The sequence below is a fragment of the Gymnoscopelus braueri genome (assembly GCF_963280865.1).
Source record: "Gymnoscopelus braueri genome assembly, chromosome: 20".
Taxonomy (NCBI): domain Eukaryota; kingdom Metazoa; phylum Chordata; class Actinopteri; order Myctophiformes; family Myctophidae; genus Gymnoscopelus; species Gymnoscopelus braueri.
The window spans coordinates 33,473,841-33,490,579 of NC_137622.1; the positions used below are offsets into that span (position 1 = coordinate 33,473,841).

General features: G+C 45.8%; 1 protein-coding gene across 6 annotated transcripts in view; it reads left to right on the forward strand.

The window, feature by feature from the left end:
* The first annotated feature begins 264 nt into the window (after nucleotides 1-264).
* The window catches only part of pcdh19 (protocadherin 19), a 79,435-nt gene continuing 62,960 nt past the window's right edge, over nucleotides 265-16,739 (forward strand). For 2 of the 6 annotated variants that reach the window (XM_080416425.1, XM_080416424.1), the window contains exons 1-2: nucleotides 265-3,477; nucleotides 6,853-7,198. In XM_080416425.1, the coding sequence (XP_080272551.1) occupies nucleotides 1,328-3,477; nucleotides 6,853-7,198 (2,496 nt within the window). In that variant the 5' untranslated portion in view covers nucleotides 265-1,327. The remainder of the gene's footprint in view (nucleotides 3,478-6,852; nucleotides 7,199-16,739) is intronic. The other 4 variants (XM_080416429.1, XM_080416428.1, XM_080416427.1 and 1 more) reach the window with 2 other exon arrangements.

Here is a 16,739-nt window from a genome sequence, read left to right on the forward strand (position 1 = left end):
TGCGGAGGATTGCGGGTCCTGAGACTGAGCGCTCGTCGGCGCTGAGACCGTGCGTTCACTTCATATCAGCGCGTTCACTTCAGCCAGTGTGGAGCACCGTGACGCACCGTGAGGAGCGCGTATTACTGGACCCACTAACACTATAGCAGCTTGGACTGGGCAGCGAGCAAGAGAGCCTCAACCACCAACCACCACCACACTGGATATTATTCTGTGCTTATAGTTTTTTTTGGCTGCAATCAGACCCTTCTTTTGACACCTCCCACCGTCTGCTGGAGCTGCGTTTATCTGTGGATTCTTTACATGGACTAACTAACTAACGGGATATCTATGTGTTGCCTTTTTTCTTATATTTTCTTTTTTTCTCATATCAGAATATATGAAATAGGAGGAAATTCACAAGCAAGTGAAAGCTGCATCAGGACTTGTGGAGAGCTATTACTATAGGGGAGACAGACAGAAGGTTAAATCTGCGTGCCTGGAATTAAAAATAAAGGTAACCGTTGGACTCCCAGTGTTACAAGGAGACATTCCTGCAATAGCATCGTTTGTCTTGCAGCCTGAGATAAACCGGACTTATAATCTGTTGAATCCTCTTTTTTTTTTTTGCGACTGCAGATCCTTTTTTTTTCCCAATGAGATGTGCGGTTTGATCGCCTTTGATCGCCCGAGGAAGACAATCTACAACTTGTAATAGGACGAACGTTTCGTTTCTTTTTCTTTTCTTTCTCCAATCTAAAATGCGGCTTAAATGTTGTCTGGCATCGACACATTGGGGGGAAATTTAACAGAGACTTTTGAGCCCCATTATTTCATCTACAAGGAAAATATTTTTTTTGGGTGGATCTTTTCATTGGATTTTTTAAATAATTTTTTTACCTACGATTTTACCTTAATTTCTTTTTGTCCCACTTGAAAATGGACAGTTTATCATTTGAGTCGTGCTGCAACATCAGTTTGCTGTCTGATAAGAAGCGCAGCGCCGATTTCCCTGTCTAAATCACTGCTCTGAGAGCATTCAGAATGTTTTCACATATCTGTCCTCTCTCCAATACCTCGCACGCTGCAGTGGACCAGATGATGTGCTTTGCAGGAGAAGAGCAGCACAATAAAGGACTTATTTAGAATTGCACTCGCCATGCTATAATTTGCGTAAAGAACAGCCATTCTCATTAAAAACATCTTCCCGAGCAAGCCAGCTCCATGAGATGAATAATTGGGAACATTTTTGCCCGTTATCTCTGACATGCATTCGTGTGCGTAATCGGTTTTTTTTTTTAGCCAATTTTTTTAGGCTATAGACAGAGGGAAAACTCAACAGGTAATAATGCAACCCAAGGAGATGGAATTAATACAATTTGTTTTTGGGGCAGTTTTACTTTGGGGCATCGGGGCCGACGCTGTTATCAACCTGAAATATGGAATAAACGAGGAGATGAAGCCGGGCTCGGTGATCGGGAACGTGACAAAGGACGCACAGAAGCAGGGCTTCCAGATCGCGCCGCAGCCGCCGTACCTGCGGGTTATCTCCAACTCGGAGCCGCGGTGGGTCGAACTGAGCCCGGCCGGGATCCTCACCACCCAGATGAAAATAGACCGCGACGTGGTCTGTCGACAGAACCCCAAGTGCATCATTTCCCTGGAAGTGATGTCAAACTCCATGGAGATCTGTGTCATTAAAGTGGAAATCGAGGATCTGAACGACAACGCGCCGCGGTTCCCCACGAGTCACATCGACATTGAGATCTCGGAGAACGCCTCTCCGGGGACCCGCTTTCCCCTGGAGGGAGCGAGCGACCCGGATTCGGGGGTCTTTGGGGTGCAGTCTTACTCCATCACCCCGAACGAGCTTTTCGGTCTAGAAATAAAGACGAGGGGGGACGGCTCCAAAATCGCCGAGCTCGTGGTGCAAAAATCACTGGACAGAGAGACCCAGTCTCACTACTCGTACGAGATAAGCGCAGAGGACGGTGGAGACCCACCAAAGATAGGCGCGGTCCAGTTGAATATCAAAGTGATGGACTCGAACGATAACAACCCCGTGTTCGACGAGCCGGTGTACACCGTGAACGTGATGGAGAACTCGCCCATTAACACGCTGGTCATAGACCTGAACGCCACGGACCCGGACGAGGGCACGAACGGCGAGATCGTGTACTCGTTCAACAGCTACGTCACCGAGAAGACGCGGGACGCGTTCAAAATTGACTCCAGGACGGGCATCATCACCGTCAACGGCGTGTTGGATTACGAAACGGCGCAGATCTACGAGATCGACGTGCAGGCCAAAGACCTGGGTCCCAACTCCATCCCCGCGCACTGCAAAGTGACGGTGAACGTGATGGACGCGAACGACAACCCGCCCGTCATCATGCTGCTGTCACTGAACACGGAGATGGTGGAGGTGACCGAGAACGCGCAGCGCGGGTATGTCATCGCGCTGGTGAGGGTCTCGGATAAAGACTCGGGCTCCAATGGCAAAGTGCAGTGCCGCCTCCAGGGCAACGTGCCGTTCAGATTACAAGAGTACGAGAGCTTTTCCACCATACTGGTGGACGGCAGGCTGGACAGGGAGCAGAGGGACACGTACAATCTGACCATCCAGGCCGAGGACAGCGGCACCCCTCCCCTGCGCGCCACCAAGTCCCTAGTGGTCAAAGTCACGGACGAGAACGACAACCCCCCCCACTTCCTAAAGCCCCACTACCAGGAGATGGTCATGGAGAACAACCTGCCCGGGTCGTGTCTGCTGGCCGTGTCCGCGGAGGACCCGGACCTGGGCATGAATGGCACCGTCTCCTACTCCATAGTGCCCAGCGAGATTAAGCATATGGATGTCAACACGTACGTCAGCATCAACCCGTCAGGCCGCATTTACTCCATGAGATCGTTCGACCACGAGTACACCAGGACGTTTGATTTCAAGGTCCTGGCGAGAGACAACGGAAACCCCTCGCTGTCGAGTAACGCCACGGTGCGGATAGTCGTGTTGGACGTGAACGACAACACACCTGTGATGACAAACCCGCCGCTGGTCAACGGCACGGCGGAGGTGTCCATCCCCAGGAACGCCGGGGTGGGCTACATGGTGACCCAGGTCAAGGCGGACGACTACGACGAGGGGGAGAACGGGAGGCTGACCTACACGATCTCCGAGGGGGACAGGACCTTCTTCGAGATCGACCAGGTGAACGGAGAGGTCAGGTCCACCCGGATGTTCGGCGAGAACGCCAAGTCCACCTACGAGATCACCGTGGTGGCCCGCGACCACGGGAAGCCCTCCCTGTCGGCCTCGGCGTACATCGTGGTCTACCTGTCCCCCGACCTGAACACACAGGAGTCTATTGGGCCCGTCAACCTGTCGCTCATCTTCATCATCGCCCTGGGCTCTATAGCCGCGATTCTGTTTGTCACGATGATCTTTGTTGCAGTGAAGTGCAAAAGGGACAACAAGGAGATCCGAACGTACAACTGCAGGTACTGATGGCGACGTCTTGTGTGTAAATTGATGTTTTTCTGTCGTTTTTAATTGGCCGTACATCACTTCACATGTTCAGACAGTGTTGCTGTTGTGTAAGTGTGTGTGCAGTGTGTGTCTGTGTGGCCGTACATCTCTTCACATGTTCAGGCAGTGTTGTTGTTGTTGTTGTGTAAGTGTGTGTACTGTGTGTGTCTGTGTGCATGTGTGTTTGCGAGCTAGAGAGGAGGAGAGAGGATCCAGAAAGTGTGAGTGTTTAATGTCATACTGCCTGTATAGAGGCCTGGGTGTGAGGCTGATGATGAGGACTGCAGCAGGTTTTCACAAATGAAATGCAGCTAATGACAACATGCCTTTAAATTAGGCTCTTTCTTTCTGTAGACCCCACTCTCCATGTTATGTGGATTTGATTGATTGATTGAATCTTTTTGATTTGTAACCAATTGGGTCATAAATATGACCGTCCCACTGTCATGCTCAATGTGTGGGTGTGTTACCAGGCAATTAACGTCCTAGCCACCCCATCATTCCTACAGATTTATTATTTGAGCGCCCAACATGGCTGATTGAGAGATTGCAGCTTTAATCTATAGTCTGATTATCAAATGTATAGCATTATTCACAATTGCCTCATTATTGTTTGCTATAATAGTACAAATAAATAGGTACTCCTCTAGTCAACGTTTTACTTGTATAAAGACTTGAACAGTGCCATGGTCATGGCACCTTTGACTTAACTAGGCACTTTATAACCTTTATTCTGGATCTGGCATATTGAAAACTCTGTTTTGTTCATCAATCTGCACATCAGCTCTGGCTTTGATTTCCCCATGCTACATTACCACTGTAAATTTACATATAGATTGGATTTGTGAATTTAACCTGAAGCCATAATCATATTTTGCTCTAAACCTAATTTTGTTGACATGAAAGTTGAACCAGCCATTTCAAAATACAAGAACCTCCCTAGGCTTACAGAAAGAGTAAAAAATGGCCAATATAGGAATTATAGGCATATTTATCATTATTGATTAGAAATCAAATGTGGTGTGTACCTCCATTCGCGTGTCATGGTCGGCTAGAGACGAGCACCACTTTTCTATGTTTTCAAGGTTTCCCCCTACAGCACTCTGGCTGAGATGAATGTACGTTATCATCAGTGGTGGAAAAAGTACTCAAATGTTTTACTTAAGTAAAAGCAGCAATACCATCATTATAAAAATACTCTGTTACAAGTAAAAGGCCTGTGTTCAAAATGTTACTTGAGTAAAAGTACAAGAGTATTAGCATCAAAATATACTTAAAGTACCAAAAGTAAAAGTACTAAAATGTTTGAAAATAGCAGATCTACAAGCTCACAACGCGTGGCGATGCGACGTGTTGTGAGCTTGTAGATCTAAAATAGGTATAAAATAGGGCTAAAGTGGTTAATGTATATTTTATAATGTAATAATTTATATCTGTAAAGTAACTAGTAACTTACGTTTTCAAATAATTGTAGTGGAGTAAAAGTGCAATATTTGCCTCTGAGATGTAGTGGAGTAGAAGTAAAAGTATTGAAAATTGTACTCAAGTACAGTAATTGAGTAAATGTACTTAGTTACTTTACACCACTGCTGAGATGAACGTACGTTATCATTCATTTGAAATGCTCTCAGGAATGAGCTGTCATGTCATCATGCAATATAACTAATAACTGCTTCATAAAGTGACATTACCTTTAGCTTGTTGCTACAAGCAACATGTCATTTCCCCGCTAAACACCTTCAAAAGCACTGTGGGTCTTGGTATCGTTATATGGGGTACAATGCCATAATGGTAATATAGCTTTATGCTTTGTTCAATACAAAACGTGTTTCATTCATTCAACAGCATGCACGCACTGCTCCAACATAACAAATTCAGTCTCAGTGATATATGGTAGCATGATGAGAATAAATAAATAAATAACGAGGAAAACAATGAATGTGAAATTCACAACCACCCACGAATAGTTCACCCTCTTAGCAGAGGAGCTTCTTTCCCTGCTGGGTGCTTTAATCAGCACCGACATGTTCAGGTAGCCACCTCCAAACTGTGGAGCACTTATTTGCAATTTATTGCCTGTCTTCTGTCAGGTCTGTCTGACACAAAATAATCTTTTCTCCCTCCTCAGATTTTTCGATTTGAGCCTGGAGAGTAGAGAGAGAACAATGACACAAAAAAAAGATAGACAACGGCAGACCTCCCATTACCCTCTGCAAAATCACTGGAGAAACGGTTTTCAGAATCACTGAAAAAGGAAACAGAAATAAGGGGCGAGGGGGGGGAAGGGGGGGGACGACAAACTACTAGAGCATGGTTTCTGAGCCAGGGTTATGTTAGGAAGAGACAAGCAGCCTCAGACCTGCATCGTTGTGAGTCACTGGGAGTAGGGGCCTGCATGCTAAGTCTTTAGGCTGCCTTTCCAGACGTTGAACGATGTAGTTCTGCTATAGAGCGATTGTATAGCTAAATTAAATTAAGAATAGATTTTATGCTCCAAATAATAGTAATAAATGAATGAGACTTTGTCAGATCTACAGGATATACGTGGTACAGATTGCATTTAATGGTGAAAAACACGTGCTGGCTAAAATTGAGCTTCTCTGTGCTTCTCAGGACATGCGAGGTGATGATCGCATATTTCCTCTCAGTGGGAGCGTCTCTTGATAAAGTTTGACTGTGTAATGTTCCTCATTTGGTCTGATTATAGAGTCAAAATGCTCGGCTCAAGTTAGCAAACAGAGACTAGATGAACACATTTTAATCTACAGTTCTCCTGCACTCCATATTGCCAGTGGAAAAGAAAAAAAAAGTACATGGACTTAACCGTGTGGCCTGTGTGCTTTGAATATGTTTGTGTATGCTGGTGTCGCTGCTCAGTCATTTTATATTCTGCTTTGCTTCCGTGGTTCTGGCATGTTTGCATTGTGTGTCTGTTTGTGACATGTTGACCGTCGAGCATGCAAATGTAAACGAATGAGGGGTGTTGCCCGGCGGCTCTATTGCGCACCAGGTGCGGAACGGCTCTTTCGTGCCGTTCCGGGCCTGGATACAGCCCCATTGGCTGCGTTGAGTCGGCAGCCATTTTGCTCTTGGACAACGCCCGGTGGGTGGGGAGACCGCACCCAGTCTCCCCGCCCCGAGCGTGCCGTAAAAGCAAAATGGCCGTCTTGTCAATATGTCTGACCCCTGTGTATGAGCCTGCCCACCGTCGAATGGCACCCACCTGGCCGGCATGGGCATGGGCTTGAGGGGTGAGGGGTGGGGGGTACGGGGGTCGGGGGGCGAACACTTTGGCCGTGTGGACCGGGGAGAGTGAGACGGAGCACTGCTTTATTGAGTCTGTTCAGTTTCTTCTACTTGCGCAGGGTGGCGGAGTACTCGTATGGCAACCAGAAGAAGTCCAGCAAGAAGAAGAAGCTGAACAAGAACGACATCCGCCTGGTGCCGCGCGACGTCGAGGAGACGGACAAGATGAACGTGGTGAGTTGCTCGTCTCTCACCTCCTCGCTCAACTACTTCGACTACCACCAGCAGAGCCTGCCGCTGGGCTGCAGGCGCTCCGAGAGCACCTTCCTCAACGTGGAGAACCAGAACTCACGCAATTCCGCCCCCAACCACGGCTATCAGCACCCCTTCACCGGGCAGAGCCACCAGCAGCCTGACCTCATCATCAACGGCATGCCACTGCCAGAGGTGAGACCCACTCCACTCTCTGCTCTGTCCTAAAGACTTGCCCTGGCTGCCTGCTGGGGAGGTGGGTGATAGGAGGCGAAGGGAGTGAAAGGAGACTATCGTCGTCATGACCGGACCGCTTGGGCTCCGTTAACAAAATCCGGAGGCAGCGGTCAGCGTTGATGCAGTGTTTTGTTATCGTGGGGTGAACGGGTGGTGTGGGCGGGTTGGTGGGGTTTGAGGTGTGGTAGGAATGCTGTGCAGATGTTTTCCTTTTTCTTTTCCCAATGCATTCAAAGGTCATGTTATGCAGGGTTTCCAGAGAGCCTGTGCTATAGTACGAGTGTCACTCACTGTGCATCCCTATTCAGGGGCAGTGGAACCGTTGCAAACGGCAGATGTGACCTTAAGTCGGGTCTGTTTGAGTGGAATCCTTTAAGGCATTTCTGAGGACCCATGACACAGGGGCTGACCTATGACTGAGAGAGCCGTGCCAAGCAGAATTTGGAGGGCTGACAGAATGTATTATGTGACTTCCCTTGTTTTTGTGTGTGTGTGTGTGTGTGTGTGTGTGCGTGTGTGTGTGTGTGTGTGCGTGTGTGCGTGCGTGCGTGCGTGCGTGCGTGCATTCGTCCATGTGTGTATGCGCTGAACAACTGCAACGGAGCAGGCTTGGAACACCTGCCAGATGCATTGACCCAGCTAATCAGCCTCACCACATGTCATTTCAGGTGCAAGAAGATAGAATAATCACTGCTTAAATGCTCTATCTCCGCGCTTGCCTATTCGACTCCCGATATCGCCGCGAGGCCAAGGCAGTTCTGCACTGTCGGCCGTTGAATTGCCCTGCACACGGTTTATTCTAGTGACACGCCATGCATGGCTGCAGCAGCAGAGCAGTGACTGGGTCTGACTTGGACGGCTATTCAACCTGGCATTGTGAATGCAGACCAGCTGATCTTTAGTTTATAGATTTTCGCCTGTATGAACTGGTTTATTGGATTCTTTGGACAACCTTTCTCCCTGACCCACTTCTCATGTCCCTCTGGGAGGAAGGGGTGTTGTGTTGCTGTGTGTGTGTGTGTGTTGCGTGTGTGTGTTGCTGTGTGTGTGTGTGTGTGTGTGTGTGTGTGTGTGCGTGTGTGTCGCCCTACCTTGTTCACTCCCATAGTCGGCAACAATTGAGCTCCTGCTCCACTCACTTATAATTGATGAGTCCAATCTTCATTTGACATTCAGCGTGAGGCTCTGCTGGCAGGGCTGGTGGGGGCATGTGCCTTAAAACAAAACAAGAAACAGGAGATGGTTATCGATCCATTGATCGGATCCAGAGAGATCTGGGCACGGATTGGAATCCCGAGAGGTCAATGAGACCCACTTACAGTCATGCTGATTTACTGGGGACTGTCTGAGGCATGTGTGTGTGTGTGAGTATGTGTGCGTGTGCCATGCATGTCTGTCTGTTTGTGTGTGTGTGCATAATTGCACATGCATGTGTACGTATATGTCTGTCTGTAACGTTCACAGAGAATGAGGAATAGTGGTGATAGTCTATCAGCTGTGAAGACAGTATGTGAGGGGGGTTCAGCAGAGGATCATATTCCCTTCTGGGTATAGTGGCACGTTGGTCACCACCCTCCTCTCTGTGACAGAAAACAACAACAAACAAAACGGAGTACAAAACCCCAGCGATAGCCTGTGTCTGCGGCTTAAGCATCCAATAAAAGCATCATCGCCGCAGGATCAGGAGAGCCTTTTATTTGTTTCGGTTAATGGAAAATAGAGGAGAGGGAGACACAAATATGACTACGGATTGATTCCAATGATCTCATATGCAAAGCATGGAGGTGTTTTTGATGGGTCTATATTAGGGGCAGAAATTGAGATGAGGAGGGAAGGTAGGAGTGAGCGAGGGAGGGAGGGAGTGAACGAGGGAGGGATAAATGTGCATTAGTGCCAGGTGTCTGAGCCCCACACCGCATTTTCTCATTTTCTCAGAAGGCTGTTGATTGGCCTGATAAAGGCCGGAGCTGCTTAACATGCAAGTGCCATCGCGCTCCCGCCTTGCACATGACGTTGACAAACATCTCTTTGACCCGGCCGGGCATATTTCCCCTCGACAGAGAGAGAGAGAGAGAGAGAGAGAGAGAGGGAGAGAGGGAGAGAGTGCGAACACGCAAGGGAAAGACGTGTGTGGGTGTTGGGAAAGAAGTGTGTGGGTGTTGCAGTGTGTATGTTTATGTGTGGGCATGTATATATGAGAGAGACAGTGTTTGTGAGTGCTACTGTGTCTTTGTGTGTATATATGAGAGAGAGAGAGAGAGAGAGAGAGAGAGAGAGAGAGAGAAACAGAGATAAAAGGAAGAGAGATATGGTGAAAGAGGCATATCACACCCTCCATCAGAGCGAAGCAGGTTCAAAGATTGCGACCACAGCTTTCTCCCTCTCCATTGTGAACATTCATAAAAGACAGTGGCTCTGTAATATCCAAACGTGGCTGCCGAGTAAAAAAACAGTCAGCCTAATTGTGACACCATTCACGGAGCACAAACAGAACTGCTGTGAAATGACTGATAATAGGTTTGTCACGATGTGCAAGTCTGGGCTTGAAAAACCATTTGACTACACAAGTCCACAGTGCATGTCCCCTCAGTCTGGCTAGAAACACTTGTGTGGCTGCACTGATGTGATTAGCAAGGCAGTTGTCCCCCCCCACCCAATTTTTTTAATTGTTCATCCGAAGGGCAACCTGGTAATTATCCATGATTCATGCATCCTCTTCTGAAGAGCTTTGCTTTTAACACGAGGGTGCAGTGCCTACTGCATGTATTTATTTTTGTCCACTCGAATCATTATTTGATGCCGAATTTTCATCAAGAGATACAATCTGTGCTGGAAGTAAAGACGAGAAGCAGTGAATTGTTTTTTTCGTGCATTTCTTGAGGTGTTTGCCAGATGTATTTTACAAGCAGTGTTTGTTATTTTATATGGTCCAATCAGAAATCGTGTGTCAGAGCTGCTGTAGACCCGCATCTCTAGTCTCATAGACAAATCCTGTGCACGCACGCTCTCACACACACGCACGCACACACACACACACACACACACACACACACACACACACACACACACACACACACACACACACACACACACACACACACACACACACACACACACACACACACACACACACACACACACACACACACACACACACACAGACGTTTGCCAAGATAACAGTGACAAGTCTTCCCACAGGTCTTAAGCGCTAGCTGTAGTTGCATTGTGTATATGTTGTATTCTCTCTCCCGAGACGGTGCATCTTGAACCCTCCCTGAAGATCCCCTGTCCATTGTTTTGAAGTGCATCAGCTGCAAGGTGTTTGTTTGACCTGCCTGTGGCAGCACTAAAACGAACGCTCACGGGAGAATAGAGCTGTCTTGCATGGCTTAATTATAGTGAATCACTTGGTGGGGGAGACAATTATACAGTAAAGGAATGGCCTTTGGCTAGAATGTGTTTTTGAATCCGTAATGTGTACTCAGGCTCCCCACACCTGTGATTTCACATAATGAATATAGCGGAAAAATATGTTCTCTTGGATTATTGATTTATTCTACATTAGCCTTTACACGGGGAAGAGATTGCCGATGTATTTGATCAGGCTGCTTTATGGTGCTAAATGAAATATTACAAAGGGGAGTTGGACTTTGTACTGCATTTGTAAATTGCCATATTAGCATAGTTTTGCCGGATCCATTTATCTCCGGGTCTTTTTTTTATTAGCGTTTTAATTTTTTTATGTAGTTCAATGCAGTCCAAAGCAATTCTCTTCCAGATGATCCATTGTGTTGGGGAAAAAGCTAGGTAAACACATCTTTCAGTTGCCATGCGGCATATTCCATTATACCGCTTATTCGCTTCCCAAAAAAGAACAGATCTACAACGCGCTGTGATGCGACGCGTTGTGTTAGTTTGTAGATCAGACAGAGTGTGAATTTGGCTTCAGTAATAAGGAAGACATTTTGGTGTTGGCTGGTGGTAGAAAACACAACGACGAGGGGGCTCCAAGACTGCATGTCCCCTGCAATCACGTCACATCAGGACAATATGTACAGAGTGCATTCAAACGTTTCATACTGAGCATGCAAAGCAGATGACACGCTGTCACCGCATACGGCACATCTGCAGGAACTGCCAATCAACCCCCCCCCCCACCCCACCCCCCCACACACACACAAACACACACACACACACACATACTGTCACATGCATGCGAGTGCGAGCGTGTGTGTGTACATGAGCACTCATAGTGCATCATTTCTTCTAATGGGATGTCACATTACTATGAGATGTGAACGGTGACGTCATTTGCAACTCATCTGCGCTCGGGTGGTGTAGTGGTAAAAAAGTCCCTGCCCGGCGGCGTGGTGTAATCGGCTTTTTTCGGGCGTCTACGTCAGTGGTTCTCAACCAGTGGTCCGGGGACCACCAGTGGTCCTTGAGGAGAGGATTCCAGGGGGTCCCCAGCCAAATTAATAGTTGGGAACCAAATTGACCCTTATGTGTCTGTAACTCTGAGAGTGTACAAATGGAACCAAATGGACCCTAACGGGTCCATTTGGTTCCATTTGTACACTCTCAGAGTTAAATGAACACTAATGATGATGATTACAGTGTAGATTGGGACCCCCAAGAAATCAAAATGATCGAGTCCCTGGCATATCTTTTCAAATGGGGGTCCGTGGGCTAATAGGTGTCAATTTGATGGGGGTCCTTGATGCAAAAAAAGGTTGAAAACCACTGGTCTACGTGAACACAATTGGCCCGTGTTCGGGGGGAGGGTGATATTGGTCATTGCACGTACTCCTACGGGCTGGGGGCGGCGCCTGTCAGCAGGGAGTGTTTGGGATGGGAGGAGTAGGACGAAGGCTCTATTTCCTCCCGGTGGGGGTTCCTCACCGGGAGGTGAGTCAGCAGTGGCAACACAGAAATGTGTGTGGGGAGGAATTAATTGGCATAATGACTAAATTGGGAAGAAATTTGAAGTATATTAGCTTTTTCAGTTTCTGTATTGTAATAAAGCACCGCATCACACCCTTTTAAACGTCTGCGAAAGGCAAGCTGTTCTCTAATATAATATCTACTTCTGCTTCTAAGCCGCGGGTACACAGAGAGAAGACGTTTTTTTGACTATTTAAACAAGGTCGTTTTGTATATTTCTGTAAGTTTCATCAGGCTAATCTGTTTAAGCATTCCGAAGCCGATACAAGATAAACTAAAAGGTCATAGACAGCTACCGTCTCGATGTGAAGTTTCGCGGCAAAGGACTCCGAGGCGGTCTAGGAGCTCTGATGAGGGCGCAACCGCCACTTAAAAACACTTTGAATAAGAGGCATCTCTTATCTCCAGGAAGTGGAAGGAGACTAATAAGGGTGGAGGAGAGCAAAGAAGACACAAAGATCACGTACAGAGGCAAAGGATCCGTGACTGACTGCATGAACTTGAGATTCAGTGTAGCCTTTTCTTTAATGTTATATCTGTTAAAAGAGTGGCGTACATATAGCATGCTTTAATGTCTTCTCGCCTCAGAAAAAGTGAGCTGGAGTGATAAGAGGGAGCTGTCTTATCTCCAACCCTTCAGATTTTGGCAGATGAACCTGGTAATTATTGAGAAGGGTTACGTATTTGTGAGTCAGAGACCGTAACCACTTTAAACCCTTTATTCTTAGTAAAACGGAACGGAGTTACAACTGTACTTGTACCACTGTTTACCATCTAAATCTCGTCACCAAAAACAGCCGATTTACAAGCTCACAAACAACGCGTCGCAACTCGGCTATTTTTTGGCTGAAGTTGGGATTCAAGTGGTTAAGACATGCTCCGTTTTTTAAAGTGTCAGTTTTTATAAGGCAACAGAAAGCACTTGTGTGTCAGAACTACAAGGACATTTTGGCAGTGTAGACGATACAGTTGGCGGCGTTTACATTGTTACATTTGTTACTGTGCGGTTACTCTTATAATGAATGAAGTGCATGGGGCATGAGTTGTGTTGTGTGAGTGACAAAGTGATAATTCAGCTATGTGACACGTGTACATTTGATTGACAACCAGAGGGAGTCTTATACCCTTGGTTGGGTTTATGTAACCTTGACCCTCAGCCCCAATCTCACAGTGCTTTTCACAGTGTGTGTGTGTGTGTGGGGGGGGGGGGGGGGTACAGTACACTACAAATACATAATGACCCGACCAGTGATGGAAAAAGTACTCAAATTTTTTACTTAAGTAAAAGTATCAATACTGCAATGTAGAAGTACTCCGTTACAAGACAAAAGTCTGGAATTAAATTTTTACTTGAGTAAAAGTACAAAAGTATTTGCATCAAAATGTACTTAAAGTACCAAAAGTAAAAGTACTAAAATGTTTGAAAATAGCAGATCTACAAGCTCACAACGCGTCGCGATGCGACGCGTTGTGAGCTTGTAGATCGGCTATTTTCAAATATCCTACGTATAAAATAGGGCTAAAGTGGTTAATGAATGTTTTATAATGTAATTATGTATATCTGTAAAGTAACTAGTAACTAGTTTTCAAATAATTGTAGTGGAGTAAAAGTACAATATTTGCCTCTGAGATGTAGCGGAGTAGAAGTAAAAGTATTAGAAATTGGAAATACTCAAGTAAAGTACAAAATTGTACTTGAGTACAGTACTTAAGTAAATGTACTTAGTTACTTTCCACCACTGGACCCAACCCACGAGGCAGCCAATCATATCGGCTTCCCCCCCTCAGGGATGCCACCCTCTTGTTGGGATCAAAGCATCTTTCCCACAGAACAGCTTAAGTGTCAAAACAACGCATGAGCGACAGGGTCTGACGTTTCGCGTGTCAGTGTAGTCACAGCCCTTAACTGCATGTGACCTATTAGCAGAATGCATGGCAAGGAGGTCTGTGGACAAAGAGCAAGGGCCTGGAGAGTGTAGAGCGAGAGGGAGAAATATGGAGACCTATTTATAGAGGTCCAATGATATTCCATAACCTGTACTGCTACTGCCTGGCTCAAATGCTGTTTTTTTTCCCTCTCTCTCTCTCTCGCTGTGAAATGGAGGATGCTCGGGTGAAGCAGAGATCCAGCTATACAGTAGAGAGCCTATTATTTGTTCAAAATTCTAACCATGTAAAAACTCCCAGGACGGAAAGAATATGATTTTTTTATTATTGTTGGCTTAGCTTTTCCTCCTCTGCTGGCTTGGCCTATTAAAGACAACATTCAGCTCTGTGCAGTGCACCTGAAAGACACGGAAATAGGATTAAAAAGCATCACCCATACTTGGATGTTATGGTTAGTTAGATCTATTCAGTTTTTGATCCAAATTGTCATTTATGGTAAGCGTTGATTTTTGCAAGCACCTTTCCAAATTGTCATTTATGGTAAGCGTTGATTTTGCAGAGCACCTTTCCAAATTGTCATTTATGGTAAGCGTTGATTTTGCAGAGCACCTTTTATTCTTATCTTCCAAGTCTCGGAAGCGCAACCTTCAGACATCAAACAGTCAAGATCACTTGAGAATATCAGCACTCATCTGCGTCATATTCTAAAATAGGATTAGCAGGAAGAGCACATGGAATTGCTTTGACTTTTGTTCTAAAAATGTTACAATACATACTTTGTAAGCGCTAAGCAGTTTCATGCGTTGCCACCTGACTGCTAATTGTGTTTGTGAATATTACTGTAGCTCCATCTCCCATGCATTTAGGCAGACAATGAAATTAAATAAGCTAAAATCGTTCTATTATTTGATCACCCATCCTAACTTCCCTCATCCGTTCGGAAGAATTTATCTCGGTTCTAAGACAACAGCACAGAAAGCTAACATTTTATTTGACTAAGAGAGCCATATGAAAAGCATTACCATTTATCTTTTTTTATCTCACTGAAAACATCAAAGAAAGAATGTTTTGTGGAACCAAAATTACTCACGTAATGGTTTAAGTGCATCAACTATTTACATTAGGCTCTGTTTATTGGACACGTAAATGCAATAAAGGGGGTAATGATGTTGGGTTTAGAGTGATGGGTCCAACCGTAAATGAGGAGAGAATGCAAGGCCAACAGGCTAAATGGAGTGAGGGAAACGGACGCAGTGATGATGTTTATCGCCGGAGAAGGGGACATCATTACGCACCTTGTTAACACATACAGTGCCAAGATCCCGTCTACACGTTCTTTCAAATCCATCGCTTGAGTGCCAGGATTCATAAGAGCCTGTTTACACGTTCTTTTGAATTTTCATTGTTTAATCTGTGATCGCACGGCTGTGTTTATTTCTCATCAACACTTTCGTTTTCCACTTACGTCACACTCACCCGGAGCCGGATGTAAAAAAAAATAATAATTTCCGGGTCACGTTGTTTTTCTCCGGTGATTTTCGGCCAGAATAAGGAAAAACACGGTTTTTCACACGGTAGAAAAGACAAACGGACAGCTCAACTTCTATTTTCTTTGGTCCGGGTGACTAACAGCCATCGTCGTAGTGTATCACGTCGTTTTCAGGCCGATCAGCGGGCCGGGAATTGTCGAAAACGTCACATCCTTTGAATGACCGGATATGACGTGGGCCTGTTTGGGAGGGGGTGAGCGAGGTGATCAATGTTTGGATGTGCTGCTCTCTACTGGTGGAACAATCGTAGGTGCTTGACAACACAATCAGAGAATGTATTTGAATGAAAAATTACAAAACAAAAAAATTAAAAAACACGCAAATTGCTGGCACAGGGGTGAGTACATTATGAATAAACTCTGGCAGTCAATGTGTTAAGCCCTGCAAGCAATGCAGCCTCGGACGTAATTATCCATTTAAATGAGTTTCCTGCAGCACTGTTTTTATTCCTCAAATTAAACGGCGTGACACAAATATGCCACATTCTGTTTTCTTCCACGGCAATCCTTGGACTCTTACATGTCCTGACCTATAGAGCACGTTGCCTTATGGAACGTTATACCTTCGAGCAAACTGATTTGGAGTATCTGCTGTTTGCAGCTTCCCTGCACACCGTCAGCCTCGAGAAAGTTACTTGGTTGACGGAGATACCAGCCGAGTACTATTACCATTACAAAGCTGGTATTTCGTGTGTTGTCGCCATGTTAAGGAGAAAATAAACAAAAACAGTGGGTTTCAGTGGTATTTCATAAACAAAATCATTAGGAATGAGTGTGATTATCTCATCATAATCGTTGGTAAGACTTGAACTGTAGTTATACAGTCTATCAGGTGGTTGTCTCCTGCTTTGTTAGAAATGCTCTTCATGGGTTTCACATGGGAAGCTTTTGTCATGTAAGACACACAAGCCATTTCATAGGTTTTCAGGCACAGCTGCGTGCGTGCGAGTTTCCTGGAGTGAAGCAAAAGGCCGTGTTTCTTACGCGTCTTAATGAAGGCAAACAGGTCTCAGTAAAGCTTACATCAACGGACAGCTCCAGGAGAGGCAGAAAATAAATTCATTAAACGATTTTTGTCTCTCTCTTAACCTCATTTCTCATTATCACAGATTTTTACTG